At 47.9% G+C, this 18102-nt stretch overlaps 1 protein-coding gene across 1 annotated transcript in view; it reads right to left on the reverse strand.

The window, feature by feature from the left end:
• Positions 1 to 10452: 10452 nt before the first annotated feature.
• Positions 10453 to 18102, reverse strand: part of AMOTL1 (angiomotin like 1) — a 68203-nt gene continuing 60553 nt past the window's right edge. The window contains exons 10-14 of the mRNA XM_088522371.1: positions 17540 to 17730; positions 15227 to 15337; positions 13089 to 13315; positions 12059 to 12307; positions 10453 to 11183 (exon numbers count right to left, since the gene is read on the reverse strand). Coding sequence (XP_088378497.1) covers positions 11080 to 11183; positions 12059 to 12307; positions 13089 to 13315; positions 15227 to 15337; positions 17540 to 17730 — 882 coding nt within the window. The 3' untranslated portion in view covers positions 10453 to 11079. The remainder of the gene's footprint in view (positions 11184 to 12058; positions 12308 to 13088; positions 13316 to 15226; positions 15338 to 17539; positions 17731 to 18102) is intronic.

Genomic DNA, 18102 nt, shown 5'->3' on the forward strand with positions numbered 1-18102 from the left:
GAAAGGTTAAAATCTTTGGCTTGGTGCAAATGGGACATCAAATCAATACTCCACTCCACTACAGTAACATTAGTATCTGCTGTTAATTTAGGAGGAACTTTTCACACTGTCAACTGCTCTCCAGTGGTTTTCAGCACCATGATTGCAAGCCTCAATAAATGACAGATCAACCGGAACGATACTGAACCATTTCATCCTCTTTTCTGTATGTCACTTTAGTGTCTCCTAAGGACCCAACACTGCTCCTTCTCTTTTGTTGGCGTTGTGGAAACAAGATCAGGTCCTTAGACTTCTTTGTCCCGTGGCTTGAAACCTTTAGGGAGTTGCTCTGCCTCTGCCAGGCTGAGCTCCTTCAACCTTTGTTCCAAACACATGGTTCTCGTTAGAACTCCATGACATACTGCTAACTTGGGGCCCAAACAAACATTAATTTGAGCTGAGAACAATTTGCTCGTACTAAAACTAATTTTCTGGAGATTTCAGTTGAGGGCCAGATGAGTAATGATAATAAAAATGCTTGTGGATACAGCTGTGACTAGATAGAAGGCAGTGTGATAGAAGATGCTAGAGGCTCACCAGTGCCTCCCATTGCTTGTGAGGCCGTATCGAATCTGAAATACACAAAACTGAATCTGTTTCTGTGATGAACCCATTTCTTTCAGAGGAAGGTTTCTGTATCACTTGTTCCTAAGTTGTTCTTAAATGTAAGAAGAAATGCATCAAACTGCATTGGATGCTCTCAGTGTGGCATGAAAGATGTAGCTGCTGCAAGAGAGAGATCAGACAGAAATGTTTTACCAGCACAAGTGAGCAATGGCTGCATTGCTCCCCCGGCAATGCACCAACCTATCCAGCAAATGATACACATGAATCTCTGCCTAGTCAAATTCTCTTTTTTCTGTCATGGTCTGCTAAGGGAAACCTTCAATGCATAAAGCAACCAAAAGGATAGCCTCCCTAAATGCATTTGGGGATGGATAGAGGTGATTTTTGACTCTATGATACTTCCCAGCCAGGCTTGCAGTCAGGCTTGCAGTCTGACAGAGAGTATAAAATGGGCCTGGACTGGCGAGTAGATTATTGCTGAGGGATCCTTGCTGCTTTCAGTGTCTGAGCAGTCCTGGAGCTGATGCAACTTCATGTGTCACCTTTATTGGTATCAGCATGGCCACTCATAGGGTGCTACTTGGGCATACTTCTCCAGCGATAATAAAACTTTCCAGTATCCAATGATCCAGACTCCTGCTCCCTGTCCCATGAAACACCCTCGGCCACCTCCACCCTATGTCTCTGTCCCACAGGTAAAAAGCAACTCAGCCCTGAAGTCAGCTCTGTGCCTGCACTGTGGGCTCACCAGGAGAGGATGCTGTGTCCTCTAGCACTGACCAACCCCCTTGATATCTGCTGGGTTGGTTTGAACCCTTTGGTGAAGTCCTGCACCCTCTCTTGAACCCTGAAGATCACACGTCCTAGTATAGTCCAACCACACGAAGAGCAGCTTCAGGGAATGGCACCTTCTTCCCATGCTCCAGCCCCAGCTTTGCTGGTTGACCTGCTACCTCCCTCTACTGTGCTTAGCCAGCAGCATCTGCCGGGCTAAAAGCCCCTGTTGGCCAGCAAGGTGCTGAGTCCCGGACAGCAGGCGGGGACCTGACCATTGAAGGAAGCTAAAAACACTCAGAGCGTGCCGGTTGCAAACAAGACATTGCTTCTTGCGCCCAGCTGTGTTTATGCAACAAAACTTGTTTTTCCCTGCTCTCAGGTAAGTTGAATGGAAAAAATATATATATATATATATATATATATGAAAAGAAAGGATAATCTGCGTATCTGATTTTTGGCTCCTTAGCTTAGTTGTTGCGGCTGTCTCATGGGACTCTCATTCTCCTAGCACTGGGCTGTGGCGGCTGTCACCTGTGCTCACAGGTAGTCCCTGGGCAATGCCCATGGAAAGAAAGTCTACATTAATCTGCAGGTTGCATAAACACATTGCAGCCAGGAGTCACAGCACAGGACAGTCAGAGGGACCCACAGGCAGTTTCTTCTGGGAAGGAAGAGCTCAGCACCAGCCCGAGTCAGCTCGATGGATATGCACAAAACACAATGCTGGAGCGGTTCTCAGCAGAAGGCCTAGAAATCACATTCCCAGTTGGAGCCTGAGGAAGAGTGAGTGGGGCTTGAGCCTTTATCCAAAAAAAATATATATATTTAGAAAATTCCAAGTGTGTTTTTCACATTTCACATGGGAAAAGCCTTGCCCCAGTAAACTTTCCATGTCTGTGATGAACTCTGCCAACTGCTAGAAGATAATTTCCATTAAGAGGTGAATGAAATATTTGTTCTGAAATCTGAGTGAATCACAGGTGCAAGGTAGGTCTTTTGTGCTTTAACCAATCAATCAATCAGCTGAATGATGGGACGAAGAGGAATTAAATGCCCCAACTCTGTGTGATAAAATTAAAAAACAACAACAACAACAACAAAAAAAAATCCAAATATAAACCAATTTTTGTTCAGGTCCAGAATTGCCTGGTGGGCTACTCTAGTGACAGCCAGTGGGTCACAGAGGGGTGATGATTTCCCTTGAGCACAGACACACGGCACACTCAGAAATCAAGTTTTCCACACACCCGCTGCAGAGGGACACAGCGTCCGAGGGCTCCCCATGGTGGCATGAAATGGCCGCCACCACGCAGCTATCTGGGTAACATGATAAGGAGCTTAGGACATCCTAAAATAAAGACTTGCCCATCTAAAAAAAGCCTGGTGGGCAGTGGGGAGAGTTGTTATTCATCACCTAAGTGAAAGGCTGATCCTTATATGCCAGAAACATCGATTTCTGCTCCGGGAACCCCCTCATGCCACCATGGCCTCTTGGCTCCTGCCGATAGATGTGGCCTTTTTCCCCGCAGGTCAGTCCACGTCTGGTGGAGATCAGAAATGCCCTCATGGTGCATTTCCCTGGGACAAAATCTTGTGGCAGTTTTCGTCAGCGAGCGGCTGGGGTGCAGAGCAGCTCCCCGGGGTGCCCAGCCAGCGCCGGGAGCCTCACTAGCGGCTCCCCTTCCCTCAGGGACAGGCCGAGTCTGTGGGCTCAGGTTGAGGCTCCGAACCCGTCACAGACTGGGCCAAGCTGAGTGTGCCCGTGGCAACATGAAGGACTAGCCCGCGCGCCACAGTCCTGGCCCACCATCTTGGTCATGAGGCCGAATGTGAGCAGGCCACTCACGCTCAACTGATGGTGGAGACACCTCAGGTTTGAACTTGGCCAGCTGCACACCTACGGCAGCAAGGCTTGCTCCGGTGTGGCATGCATTTGGGGGAAATTTGCCTGTGTTGTTTGACTAAATCCAAGCAGCACTGGAGCTGGGGAGCTGTGGGGAGGCTGGATGCTGTCGTGGCCCTTGTTTTCGGCTCCCACGTCCAGCTGTCGCATAGGAAGTTTTGCATTCCTGGAAGGTCATCAGCTGCCCTCTGCGCTCCAGCACAGGCCTAAATGCGTTTCCAGGTAATGCAGACACCATGTGCGAGATGTGGGATTTTTCTGCCATAAATGGGGAGTCAGATGAAGTGTCGAGCATTCACAGAAACGCACTGTGCCAGCCTGCTGTCTCAAGAGGCTGCAATGCAAAATAAATACATTATTTGCAGCAGAACTCAGCTTTGTCGGGGTGACGGAGGCGCAACTCGGTTTGCTTTAACAAACGCTGGTAAGCGACAGCCCAAAAAGCATAAAGATGCTGTAAAACGCCATTGCCCGCCAGCCCTGCCCTGGGCCTCCCGGAGACACGGCTGAGCGGCAGCCGGCTGCACGCAGGGCTGCCCAAGACAGCCTGTGCGCTCCCACCGAGCCAACACGGCCTGCGCTAGGGAGCGTCGTGACTCAGCCGCTGCTCTTTTTTTTTTTTTCCTTTTTTTTTTTTTCTTGGCTACATCGCAGGATACAGTCTCTTCACACTGCCTGCAAGCTCCAAAATGGCCCAAAAGCAGATAGATGCTTTCAGACCTGTGAGCCTTTCTTTCATGGAGAAGGAAGGCAGGTCTTTGCACAGAAATGCAGCATTCCCCAATGCACACACATGCAAAAAAACCTGCCTCATGCCCCCACCGCCCATGATACTACTTCTGAGCTACTGCCAGTGTGACTGGCACACTCTGACATGGTCCCAGTGAAGGGCTTCCCACTACCCCCAGTGCAAGTCAACTTGCTCTCATGACTTGTCCTGCAGCGAGAGCAGCAACGTTATTGCTCTGCAGCAGCCTCTCTGAGGCACCGTGACGTGAGACCTCAGCTGCGCTCCCTGTGTCTGTAACGCTGCAGCCGCAAGGAAAAGGCCGGCTTGAACGGCTTGGTGACAGCAGTTTGTTTGGCAGCAGTTACTCCTGATTTTCACGGCAAAAACGAGCATTGTGTCTAGCAAGTGGGCAGGGAGCCCTCTGCATGGCAGCCAGAGTCCCGGGGAAGTGTAGAGCCTGGGGTGGATGTAGCTTCTTCACAGCCTAGGGAGGAGAGAGAAAGCGTGAGGGTAGCAGGAGAGTTTTGGTCCAAAACTGTCCAGGCAGGCCTTGTGCAAATGTTCTAAACACCAGGAGATGCCAGTTCACAACAGGCTCTGCCTTCCAATGCTGGGACTTGCGCAGTCTCAGCAGGCCCTGAGGCAGCTCTTCCACACAGAGCTGTATGTCCAACAACGTGGCATGTGCTTGTCCTTGCCGGTACCACCGTGTTGTGCCCCTCTTCCTTCCCTCCAAACTGACAGCAAGAATCTTTGGCAACTCACCAAGATGTCTGAGCGAATGGAGCTATTACTGCCACAGCAGAGCCCCTCCTGAAAGACATGGCATATCCTGAAGGACATCCCTGAAGATGTAACCTGGTTTAGGACAAGCTGCGATGCATCAGCATTAGCCCTGGCTATCACTTTCCTGCACCGACACAGCTATTTCTCCCAACGTTTACCAGGAAAACCCAAGCTCCAGGCACATGCCAAGCTGTCCTGGTGGGCGAGGAGCTGGGGCTGGTACTCGCACAATGCTGAGGCCGAGGCCACTCTCATCTCGCTGCCCCCACACAGCCAGGGACTCGCTCGCGCTGCCCCGGTTTGCAGGGCCACGCAGGGTTACTCGGCAAGATATGCACCCTGGTATGTTATTCATCTGAAGCCGAAGCGGTTGGCATGAAAGAAAATACCCTGTGGTCTTTCATACCTAGAGTCAATGAATTCTCGGTCCTTTTATAGCTCAAAAATGCTGGGTGTTCTCCGTCAGTTTTACAAGCTCCGAAGCCCTGGCTTAAGGGCCGGCCGACCATTAATCACAGCAGGAACAGTGACAGCTGCTCTTATTTTACTGAGCTCCCAGATGGTCCTGCCCAGTGCACCCTGCTCATGTGCGAAACGTCCAGCTCTGTTTTGGTCTGAGGGGAGTTGATGCTATTGTTACACTCACGGGATCCCTAGGTTCAGCACAGTGAAACGGGGATCCTGCAGGGCTCCGCTGTGGGGCCGTGGCCATGCACCTCCACCAGCAGCGCTGGCCCTGCGAGGCCGCTGCTGGGGCCGTTCCGCGGGGCCGGTTCTCAGCAGGGGTGTTTCTTGCTCGGCAGCAGGAGCCCACGGTCTGCACTGCAAACGCTGGTGCCCAGAGGAAATGTCTCCAGCTGGGATGGCACATGGAGCACTCTCGCCAAGATCATCACCACAGGGCACCAACACAGGCAAAACGCCCCATGAAGAGCGTCCCCCCCGGATGGACTGGGGCAGCCAGGACCTTTCTGGACAGCCACAGCTCCCCAGAGACCACCCTAGGCAGACGCTGCCCATACTGGGGACGCAGCGGGGCCCGCAGTGGGAGGCTCAGCTCCACTTCAGATACCAGGTTGTGAGCGAACCCCAGAACTGGGATGCAGATCACGGCCAGCCACCTGGCAGCTTCATCCCCACGAAGGATGTTTACGTGTGCCTCATTTTTCACTGCAGTGTTGGCAGCGCTGGCTGTGTTATTGCAAGCCTCAATAATTGATGCGTTTCTTAAAATCCAACTCCTAGAGTTATTTAGCGATGTGAGAAATCACAACTTTTCCTCAGGAGTGCACCTTACAAATGTTTGTACGTTTGTTCCATTACAGCAGACAGAGGAAAATCCCTGAATATATGGAAATTGTAACAAACCAGAACAGAAGAAATATCACAGCTGTACAATGCATTAGGTCTAAATTAACCATAAACAGGTCTCATAATTTTAAATTGGATTTGACTCATAATTTTTGATTGCTTCTAACTGGCAATTTTACAACACTTTAGGTCTTTTGCACTCTCTCCCTCATGTGATAAATAAGAACTGTCTAAATAAGAAAATTGTCTAATACTTTTAGGAACATGCACAAGGATTTTAAAATCTAAACAAATTCACTCTGCAAGTTTGCCTCTTTGCACTGTTATTTTCAGTGGGTCATATGCAAAATGTACTTACCTTGGAGACAATGCCACAGTGATGTTCTCTTTATTTGTCCGGAACATCTGCAATGAAGGCACAGTCCAGAAATGGTTGAAGCACTCTCGGCTATACCTGAACACACCTGGTGATACGGCTTTTCCCACCCTCATTTTGTTTTTTCCTCTATTAGGTCTTCTATTTTTTTTTCCTCTTTTACCATGTCAAATCTTAACTTGACAAAAGCTGAGGAGCCCTGTGCTAATCAACCAACAAATGTTTGTTCTTGGTGGTAAAGACTGGGGCACTAAAAGCACTTAGAGTTGCCATGCCCTGAAGAGGGACCATTCAGATGGCTCAAACCCACCCGTGCTCACCATGGGGAGCACGAGGTTGCTGTGTGCGTGTGAAGGACGTAAATATCCACTGTCTACAGAGCCCCTAGGTCTCTGCTGGTCGGTTCATTCCCAGGGGAGGTTGCCTTTTTGGTGCATGAAGCTTTTGGGGAAGAGCGGAGGTTGCAAAATGTGCAGGACAGCCCGTAGCAGAGAGATGCCCTTAGTGGTTCTCATGCTTTACACACCTGCAGCTCTGTGGGATTCCTGTGATTCAGGAATTTTCCAGCAGACTCTTTCACAAGCGTGTGAGAGTCTGCTGAGCAGGTCTCACTTACTAAAAGGCAGACATTTGGGTTACCTTTGCTTTTTTGCTCCTCTCCCCCATTTTTTTGTTCAGACAAATAAGCACACATACATGCAATGTTTCTAAAGGGTCTCAGTATTCCCTTATCTTGGAGAACTGCTGAAAACTGGAATCTGATCTTTATTCCTTACAGAGGATGTTATGGTAACCTAGATTCACGAAGGTATTTAGGTATCTAGCTCATATTGATTCAATATCTGTCAAGTAAAAATGTTTCAGGCCCTCCAAAATCTGAAATCCATGAGAGTGCTCTGCTTCCTGGGAATGAATGCAGTGTTAAAACATCTTTAGATGTTCACTTACTGACTGTCCACAATAATTTTTCACACCTCAGGATGATCTCACTGAGACTTCATTCTTGCTTGGCAAAGCTCTTGGTTTGATCCTCTGCTTTGCAGAGCTATCAATTTTGTGCTCACATACACTTACTGATAACAACTACTGTGGGGACTTTCAGGAAAACTTATTAAAAATGAGGAGATGCTACCTTAAAGTCACTTTAATATTATTTCCTAGTCTAAATAACTTGTGTGCAAAGCCTAGATTTGAAAAATAGTCTCTTCGCAGAGACAGAATACATTTCACACTGGAAAAGCGAGAAAAGAAACATTTTTATACATTTATTATACAATATTAAGGCACAAGTTTAAACAGCAAAGAATAAGAAATCTTTGGCTGCCCAACAATATCAATATTTGCTGTGGGTAACACATAACGGTCTTCATTTTCCCACCTATGTACAAATAACTCTCCAGCTGTACAACACTGTACACCAACCTTTCTATACAACCAGCAACAATAAAAATGACAGTATTTTACAACTAGTTACCAATGTCACCTGGAATGGCTACAACACATTTTCACAAAACACTGTAAAAATTCAAATAGCTGGAAAGAAAAGTGCACCGCTTTGTTGAGAGAAGTGAACTGGTTTATGGCAGTAGTACTCCATGCAAATTCTGGTAGTGCTTCGGTCTGGGAGGGACGACTCACTGGTCCTTCTCTCTTGGCAGAAAAGTTACAATATCTTGAGTACAACCCAAGTAAGAAGAATGAACCTTTAGGTTTATTTCATCTGGGAACTCAAAAGTGAATGAGATTTGCCTACACTGCAACTCTGCAATAAACACTCCCTCATTTAGGGACACAAATCAGGGGTAGCATCAACTGCAAAAACACTTTCGGGTATTGCAGACTGGGGGGACTGTTGTTCACATGAGAAAGAGGAGGAGTGACTTCCAGAAGCAAAGCTGCACCACGAAGAGGCAGAACGAACCGAAAGCAACGTCATGCACACTAACCAAACACTATTGCTGTGGGATGCCTCACTGTCTATCTGTACAGAAGTTATTAAATAGCTTAATTGAAGGAAATAATACAGCGAATAATACAGCTTAGGGACGTCCAAGCAGCTGTGTATCCTTATTTCTCAGAGAAGACCAACAAAGTGAAAGAATACTTCTCATTTTACTTATATTCCCTTGCTTTGCTTTCCTCCTGCCCTGCTCCCAGGAAAGATGAAGACCCAACAGTGCTTGCTGCCTTTGACTGAGGAAAGGTAACTGAAGTGGGTCAGTGCTGCAAGGGCAAGAGGATGCTAAAGGCTGCAGCCAACCATTGTCCCACTGAGGCCCTGGGTTTTACACAAACACTTAGGACTTTTAAATTAACTTTAGAGAAAAAATAAAATTATTTTACAAGGCATATATTAAGCTGTATAACATATTCCATGGATTTACACATTTGGTTTTGCGATACAAAGCTGCTAATACTCAAAACACACAATTCTCTGTTGACTAACAAGCAACCTACCACTTCTTCTTTCAACAAGTGCAAAAATCACAAAGAAGGTGACACCAACACATGCCTAATTCTATGTACATACAAAAAAAATAAGTGCATTGATTTAATGTAGCAATTAAAAAAAAAAGGAAGAAGAAAAAAAAGTATTTCTTAGCCATGCAGTTTTGAGCATAGGGCTGCATTCAGGCACCTGCAGGTTTTGAGACTGCAAAGACATTAGTTTTCCATGAAAGCAGAGTTTAAAGTCCCTGCTGTTTTTGTGATCAAGAGCTACATCTCAATACCTACAGGAATGTGAGACCCAAGGCCAGTCCTGAGCACACAACTCTTTCTGACATGACAGCACCCATCCCTTTGCCATTCTAGGCACCTTCACATCAAATTCCATCATCCTTTTCCAAAAGTCAAGTTCTTCCTAATGTCAATACAGTGAACTAGAAGATTTGGGAAGAGGAAAAAACACTATAAAAACATCTCAAATATAGGAAAATTTCCCCATCAGCATTTGCAAAACACGAAGCAAATGGTATGCTACAATTAACACTGCTGGTGAATTGGCTGTCTTCCATATTGCCGCCTCTCACAGAAATCAGTGACTAGACTGAAAATGAAATGTTCTGTCTTGGGAGAAAACAAAGTGAAAAGAGACTGCAGCTCAGCAGAGAAAATAGATGATGCTCATGCACTGCTATGCAGTTAAACCCTTGCCAGCCTGGTCCTACACCTCTTAAATGCCCAGTCCCACTTGAACCTGAATGGAGGATCTGTATGCTCAAGGAAGGTAGGATTTGGCTGCAGGTTTCAAAAAATAAGGAAATTTGCAAATTCTTACCACAAACACCTTGATTCTTCCGTTGTTGCTAATTGCTTTAGTAACTGATTGTGCTTCCAATATGCACTAGCACACCGAGACATCTTCTGATCTCATGTGTAAGCCATGTTTAATTCCACTGAAATAATTTCAGAGTCATCAGTATTTTCTGCTTCCCTCCCATCTCTCTAATCCAATTGTCCTCCTTACCTTTTCAGTCACCTTGGGTTAAATTCTCTCCACAGTTTCACGATTTGAGTGACATTTGCTGAAACTTGTGTGCCCCTGCTGAGAGCACTGGAATTGGTGACTCAGATCAGAAGATGCCTCGGGAGAGCTGCAGAGTGCCCTGATGCTTCCCCATGGGGCCCTGTGCTCCTGGGAAGTCGCTGCAGGGCACCAGGGACACTGGATGCTCCTCGATGCTGCTGAGACCCCTTACCTCCCACTAGCACACCTATATAAATAAAAATCCCTAGTTCCACTCCTGCCGCTGCCCACTTGACTAACTCGGCGTGCACACCCGGTCAGTGGAGCTGCCCGGATCCTCCCCTGGCTTTGCCTCCTGAAACCGTCCCAGCATTACAGAAGGGATTGCTTCAGCAGGCTCCCACCCACTCTTACATTCCTCTTTCATGGGAATTCCAGCTCAGCAACTGCTCTTACCGAAAGAGAAGTCTAGGCAATCTCCGAGTTTGCACAACTGGAATATTTGCACTGCAAATCCAGCTCCAAGAATAACACCTGTCCAGCCAGGAAAAAGACACCTGACCTGTGTTACCCAGGAAAACCACACCACACCACTTCAAACAAATACGTACAAGAACCTGCTATGTGCATCTACAGACCAATTATTCACTAAAACCACAGCAGTGAATACTTTTGAGAAATGAATCAATTCCAAGGAAGATGCAGATTTCTCCTGGGTTATTCGTGAACTTCCATTGGCATCACAAGATTCAGGATTTCTTTCCCTGTCTTGGTTGTAGCTGGACAGTAAAACAGAACCATGCTGTGCACTCACTTAAAAACCCAGCTACCTTCTCTTTACATCAGAAAATGCAGTTTCCTTTTTTTCTCGATGACACCTTCCCAAGCCTTCTGTTTTTAATGCCCTTTTCTTCTCAGAAAATTCCAGACTTTCATTTTCAGCTGTCTTTCCTTCTTGCCTGGTCCAAAGCCACAGCACACCAGACTCAAAACTTCTTTTCAGGCACAAACTTTCTTCTCCTTTCTTCAAACTCTCCCAGTCAGTTTGTAAGGTTGGCACACCGATGAGCTGCTTGCACCTGAATGTATGCACTCAAACCCCCAGAGATGCCATCCCTTGCTCAGATGAGGACTTCCATCATGTCCGCATCAGGGAACTCGGGCTTGTGGAGCAAACTGCTCACTCTGCCCTTGTTCTCAGGTGGTTTCCCATGACTGCAGTTGTCTGGAACAACAAGAAGGGAAAGTAAGTCTTCAAATTCAATAGCAAATTGTTCACAGCAAATATAAACCAATGGCAGGGGGAGAGGGAGAGACATCCTAACCCATACATCGTAAATATTGAAGTCTATACTTGATCACGAGGCAAAAAAAAGGTAATCCTGAACTCCCCGCACAATGAAACAGTGGTGCCAATGACAGCAAGTTCGCTAGTGTATGTGGGACACAAGGTCAGGCACCAAAATGCGTATTTAGCAGGTACAGACAAAAGAGATACAGTACCTCTTCTGCTGTGTCCCTAATGAGAAATAGACAGGTGATTGCACAAGATTTACACCAGATTAACAAGTTATTACGCATCGGCTGATCCATGGTAACTCTCCATATGTGTATTCCTATTCTGCTTAGATTACAAAGTTTACGAGCTTAACTCGTCCTGTAGGCAGCACACAAATAATCAGGTGGATTCATCCAAAATATTCTACTTTGCCACTGGGGCAGGCTAGGAGCATGCATATGGTAAGGCAGAATTTACAAACACATTAATTAGGTATCAATAATGAGACATTAATTAGGTATTTATCCTTATTATAAGTTCTTGACATCGTGAGATTCAGAAAGGACTCAATGCCTTAAAAGGGAACAGCCTAATTTCCAAGGATCTGGAAAGGATCCTAGTTGCCTCTGCACAAAACCCGTGGACTCCAAGTCTCAGGCACTTGTGGTCTTGCCCTGTTGGTGACATGCAGGAGGAAGGGCTTAGGGGAGCTCCCTCCTGAGCGCAGGGAGGGGTGCCTGGCACTACGCGATGGCAGATCAGTGAAAGGAAGACAGCTGCTTGAAAGGAAACACTTGAAAAACACACACAGCGCCGCTCACCTTTCTCGCGGGCGGTGGGGAGCCGCGGGGCCGGGCTGTGCGTGACGGCAGTGCCCGGGCGCACCCGGCCGGGCAGGGAGGCGCTGGGGGCAGTGGGCCAGAAGAGCTCGGTGCTCTTGTCGGTCTGCGTGCTGCTGTCCCTGCTGCCCGTCTTGGCGTGCGAGGCCGGCGCGCTCGGCAGCGAGGGCGGCGCAGGTGCTGTCGCGGGGCTCCCTGGCAGCTCTGGGGGCTCTTTGCCCAGCAGCAGCCCTGCAGGCAGGCAGTGCTGGTCAGCACCCAGGTGTTGTGTGGGGTGGCACGCGCTCCCCTCAGCGCCTGGGTGTTGCATGGGGCGGCGCGTGCTCCCCTCAGCGCTGAGGCACCGCGTGGGGCGGCGCGCGCTCCCCTCAGCGCCTGGGTGTTGCGTGGGGCGGCGCGTGCTCCCCTCAGTGCTGAGGCACCTCGTGGGGTGGCGCGTGCTCCCCTCAGCGCCTGGGTGTTGCGTGGGGCGGCATGTGCTCCCCTCAGCGCTGAGGCACCGCGTGGGGCGGCGCGCGCTCCCCTCAGAGCGGAAGCACCGCCACACTCCCCACAGCGCAGTCAGGCTGCTCCCAGCTCCACCATCCACCCCTGAAGGCTCCACCTCAACCCAAGGAAGAGCGGCTGGACGTGGACACCGTCCCTGTCCTCATCCTAGCACCACTCACGTCCACCCCGGCTCAGCGCCAGCGCCGACCCAGACCATCCCCTCGCTTCACTCTCCAGGCTTCATCCTCGCCCCAATTCGGGGTTTGCTCCCACCAAGCCTCCCACATCACCCGCTAGCATCTGGCTGTCTTTCCCAGACTAACGCTTTCTGTGATGATGGTTTTGCACAAATAGTGACAATTAAGTTCCTTGAAAGAAAAAAGACCCATCTTTGGCTTCACCCTCAGGCAGAGGGGGCTCCTGTGGGCCTGGTGAGACCCTGCACCCACCGTGCAGGGCAGCCCTGTGACTGCGTGTGGTTTCGCCACGCTTGGGTAGCAGGATTAGGAAAGCGCCCACTCACCAATGCTTCCCTTCCACATCTTCTCCTCCTTCTTCTCCTCCGCTATCTGGTTGCTGGTGAGCGAGGTCTGCCGCGAATGGGCACCTGCAGCTGCCGCGATGGATGGGACCGACCGAGCGGGTCGCAAGCTTGCACTGTCGCTTTTACCAGGGTCCTTCCGTGACCGCTGCTGCAGGACCTTGATCATGGCATCTTTCTCGATTATTTTTGCATGGAGATTCTTTATTCTGCCAAAACATGACAGCCCTGATTACGGAAATGGACTAACTTGTAGGTCGTGGCTCACCGCACCCCACTGCAGTGGCACTGGTCCCTGGGCCCACGCTGATGTTCTATCTACCGTGGGCTGAAGTGACCCCAAAAACATAGCTCCTACCATCCCCCTTGAGGGACAAAGCCCTCACATAACACCTGAAAAGAGCAGCATTTCTGGCTCCAGAGGTAGAACAGGGACATTCTTTACAAGATTCAGTAAATCCATCTATTTCTGTGGCTTCAGTAGACGAGCAGGAGCCATGAGACTGATGGGGACTGTGGATCACTCGCATCCCTGAAACAGGATCACTCACATCCCTGAAACATGAAAAGCAAGTCGCTTTCCTCACGTTTTGGGGCCAAAGCTGGAATCCCTCATTTTGGCAGACTTTCCCTGGGAGGGGTTTGCCTAAGTAAATATCGTCTGAATTAACTGAGCTAACCGCATGACTCGAGTCTGTTGCTGGAAGAAAGATCTACTGCCACTCAACTGAATGAAAAAAGTTCCCTTTGGCTTCTGTAACAGTTGGGCTTTTGGGCCCTAAATGATGCAAAAAGAATGGGCACTCAGCATACAGAGTTAAACAAAACTCTACTTTTTCACTAGAGACCCACAAAGACTCTGAAAACACACAATATTGATCATCAGAGATTTTTTCTCGGGAATGAGAGGGGACTTAAGACCAAACCATAGTGCAGAAGACTGAAGCTATATATTAAAAAAATTCTATGTGTACAAAATTATAATTAAAAGACTGCATCTTTACAGCAGTACACAATATATAGTTAAACGCAGCAGCATTTTGTGATGCAATTGAAACTGAAATGCCATGTCTGGAAAGCATATACCTACAAGGGAGATACAGTGACTTAATTTTGGCTTTAGTTTTCATAATCAGATGTCTGACTTGCAACAAAACACAAGATCCTCATCTATCTTTAATGAAGTCATTGGCAGAAGTCCATTGTTTCATTGGAACCAGGACATAAAACCCAGTAGAAATCATTGTTTGTATCTTCCATATACAAGAACAATACTGTTTTATAAAATAATCTGTTTTTTTCCTGTAACAAAGCCAGAATTGAAGAACTGATTTTATCTAGTTTTCCAGTAAAAACCTTGGAGGAATATAGATTTTTTTACTCAGGCCTTTACCAAAAAGTCTAGTGACTTTACTTCATCCGAAGACTGGATTAAAATTCTGGCCAGGTCTAGCACACATTCATCTGCCCAGCCACATGTCCATTTGTGTGCTGAAAATGGAGAAATATTTGTGCAAATGAACATTTTTCTCTCTGACTGTCTGTGTCTAAGGAAGTTTATTTTACATCTTCTACTACTTGCTCATGCATCTTTTTTAGTGGCTCTTGATGCTAAATTTAGCAGCTTTGTCCTGAAATGCCATTGTGAACTTTGCACAACTCAGATATTAGCCCATCTAGAAGGAGAAAAAAGCAGGCAGTCAGCTAATGAGTTGAGTGCGGCGCAAACGCAAGTGCTCGCCTTGCTGCTTATGTAGCTGTGGGATTAAAATTTCAGCTTTTATGACTAGACACCCTTGTTTCTAGCAGGGGATTTTCACTGAGATTAAAGAAGCATTCAGTTTCCTCATATGTCAACCAACTTTTACTTGGAAGACAGCATCTGTTTTTAAGAAAGTCCCTCGGCATCAAAATGTAACCGGAAGGTAGAAGTTATCTAAGGGACATCATTGATTATTTGGTGTTTTAACACCAAAGGGCAAAACTAGGTGGGATGAAGCGAAGCCCACGCTTTCCGAACACGCTCCTAGCGAGCACCGAAAGGGCACATTGGTGTATGCGCGAGCGCCCTGGCATGCGGCCGCCCCAGCGCGCGCCCCACCGCCGCCGCGGCTCCGTACGTGTGCTCCATGTCCTGGCAGCGGCGCTGCGCGTGCGCGACCTCCTCCTCCTCCTGCCAGGCGCCCTCGCCGTAGCTGCCGCTCCGCGAGTGCGTCGGCGCCGCCGCGGCCCTGCGAGCAAGGCAAAGCGTCAGCAACGCTCGGGGCCCAAAAGCAGCCCCTGGCCAGGAGCAGCGCTTTGGCCTCAAAGCAGGGCCCGTCCACTGTGGTGAGGCAGCTCCTCCAACCATGCGGACGGCTCTGGTGAGCGACATGGGCGACTGCAAACCCACCCAAACACACACTCAAAGAACAAACTCTTTACTGTCAACTCGGATGGGTATTTGGCGTGAGGTTGTCTTACTGCAGTCTATTCCCAGTCATTAATTTCATTAGTAACTTGCATGGTGGAACTATCCAAGAACATGCTAAAAACTGTGCCAAGGACATGAGGGGAGAACATGCTACAAACTGTGCGTGCCACCACAGGCAGGTTAGAAAACATTCTGAAGGACAGGGCTGGAGATCCAAGGGCACTCAGTGACTGGGAAAATGGTCTTGAATCAACATGAGGGAATTAAAAAAGTAGGTACAAAGTAGTACACACAGGAAAACAAACACGGGAATTGCTGTCTAGACTAGAGTGCAAAAGAAAAGGATCCTACTCAGCCATACACGCAATCATGGTTAAAAAAGCAAGCCTCATTTTAGGATACATTCAGGGGATTTGGTTCCTAAGAAACTGGGGAAATAGGTCAATGATCCCACGCTCCTCTTGGCCAGAAAGCACAGCTGGAACATCTTATCCGCTTTTGGGCACCACATTTTGACACTGACAAATTGGAGACAACTGAGACAAAAGCAACAGGAATGGGAAGAGGTTCAGAGTACGACATATGAAGAATGGCTGGAGGAAATAAGGAAGTTCAGTCCAGGGAAGACACAACAAGAGAAATGTGTCTTCCAGCATTTCAAAGGGTTGTTGTGACATTGACAATGTTCTGCTGTTCATCACGTACACCTGGTAAGGACATGAATAAACTGACCTAAGTTGCGGTTTGGTTTCAATATTAGGAGAATCCTTTTAATTTGAAGCTTAATGAAGTACTGAAACAGGGGACCTGGTAAGACCACGAAATTTCAGTCATTGCAGGTTTTTAGAAATAGGTTAAACAAACTCATTACAGTAATGGTCTCAGTACTCTTTTCTGCCACAGCTAGGAAGCAGGGATTTGAAGAGGCTGTTTCAGACTCATATTTCTAATGAATAAGTGAAATTTTGCTTTAATTGTGTTTGCCTTTGGAGTTCACGAGTCATTTTTTCAGGCTTCCTGTGCATTCAGAAGGGCTGGCAAAGCTGACGGACTCTTCAAACCAGTCACCCCCAGCCACCTCACTAAACATCCAAGAATTTTGAAAGAAACCCCAACATTAAGAACGGAAATGCAATCTGAGAAGAGTTCTCAGTCTCTTTTGTTTTTAAATACTGTGGCAAGCTGTCTACTTTTCTGCACTGCTGCATTTGATGTCAATTTTACTTCTTGGCCCTCAGGCAACAAAACACTGTCATCTTTGACTTGACAAAGCTCTGAGAGGAAAACCTTCCACTTACTTAAAATTTATTCAAAGAAAAAACTGAGAATAATAAAAGCCCCCAAATAGTAGAAGGGATATCTTCAGTAGAGTTCTCAAGTCAGAGTTTTGTTTTTTATTTTGATTTTAATTTGTATACTGCCAAACTCATATGTGGGGTTTTTTTAAAAAGAGAAGGTCTCTTTCTAAGCAATGCTTGAGACTCTGGCTCCCAAGCATCAGCAGTGACAAAGACTTGAACTCCTGGTGGCAAAGGAAGGTTATGGATCTTTCCTCTTGAGGTTAGCTGCAGGCAGGGAGACTCCCAGGTGCACTGTGCCTTGGAAAGCCATGTCCACAGTAAGGCTAGAGCATTTCCTGGGAATAGCACACTTCTGGGGCTATACAGCAAGCTGGGTTGAATGCAGCTGTGTACCAACACAAGTTCCTCCTCGTTCCCCTAACGCTGTGATGAGGAGGTACCTTATCTGTGATAAGTCATCTGGTATGTTCAGATTTTACTGTGGAGGCCACTGCTGGAGTCTGACACTTGTGTTTGCTAAACTTTTGGACCTGGCTCAGGAGAGCAAATCCTGTGTTAGCTGAATATTGAATCCTGATGCCAGGTGCACTAATCTGGTGGAGCCATTCAGAAGGGGAAGGCAAGCAAAATCCAGCTGTAGGAAAACACCCATTCCTTACTATTCCCCCATGCCAATTCCACTGCGAGGAGATCTCCTGCCTGCAGCAAGGACACCTTACCTCTCGGTCGCAGCTGTGGCTGCAGCGTTCATGGCAAAGTGCCTGATCGTGCTCTCCTCCAGATACTTCTGCTCCCACTTGGTCATGTCTGCTTCCAGCGCCAGAATCCTCTCCTCCTTCTCCCGCACCAGCTCCATGAGGGCCGGAGCGTTGTGCTCCGGGATGCTGGCTGTCTGGTAGCTGCCCTGCCTCTGGAGGATGGAAACAGTGACAGACATTCACCTCCTGCCAAGAGCAAGAGTTGCTGGATTTTTTTTTCCATGTCTTCTCTGGAGCACACAAAGACATCCCCTGTTACAGCCTCAGCCCTGGGCTCAGAGCTTAAACAGGGCTCCTTGTCTGGGAGTGAATTTCTGAACGGAGGAGCTGGAAGCTACAACCCCAGAGATGTTAAATGGCTCTTGGTTTGTGGTTCCCAGCTCCTCGGCAGCACCCTGACACCTAGACCCTTGCTTCAAAAAGAGGCCCCTGCTATAAATGGATACAGAAGCATCCGTGAGCCTTGTCAAAAATTTCCAGGCCTGGACAGATCTGCCAGTCTTTACTTGTTCGGAAAAAAAGGC

This window comes from Tinamus guttatus, unplaced genomic scaffold (assembly GCF_059628265.1).
Source record: "Tinamus guttatus ecotype Peru unplaced genomic scaffold, ASM5962826v1 Tinamus_guttatus_pri_ptg000150l, whole genome shotgun sequence".
NCBI lineage: Eukaryota > Metazoa > Chordata > Aves > Tinamiformes > Tinamidae > Tinamus > Tinamus guttatus.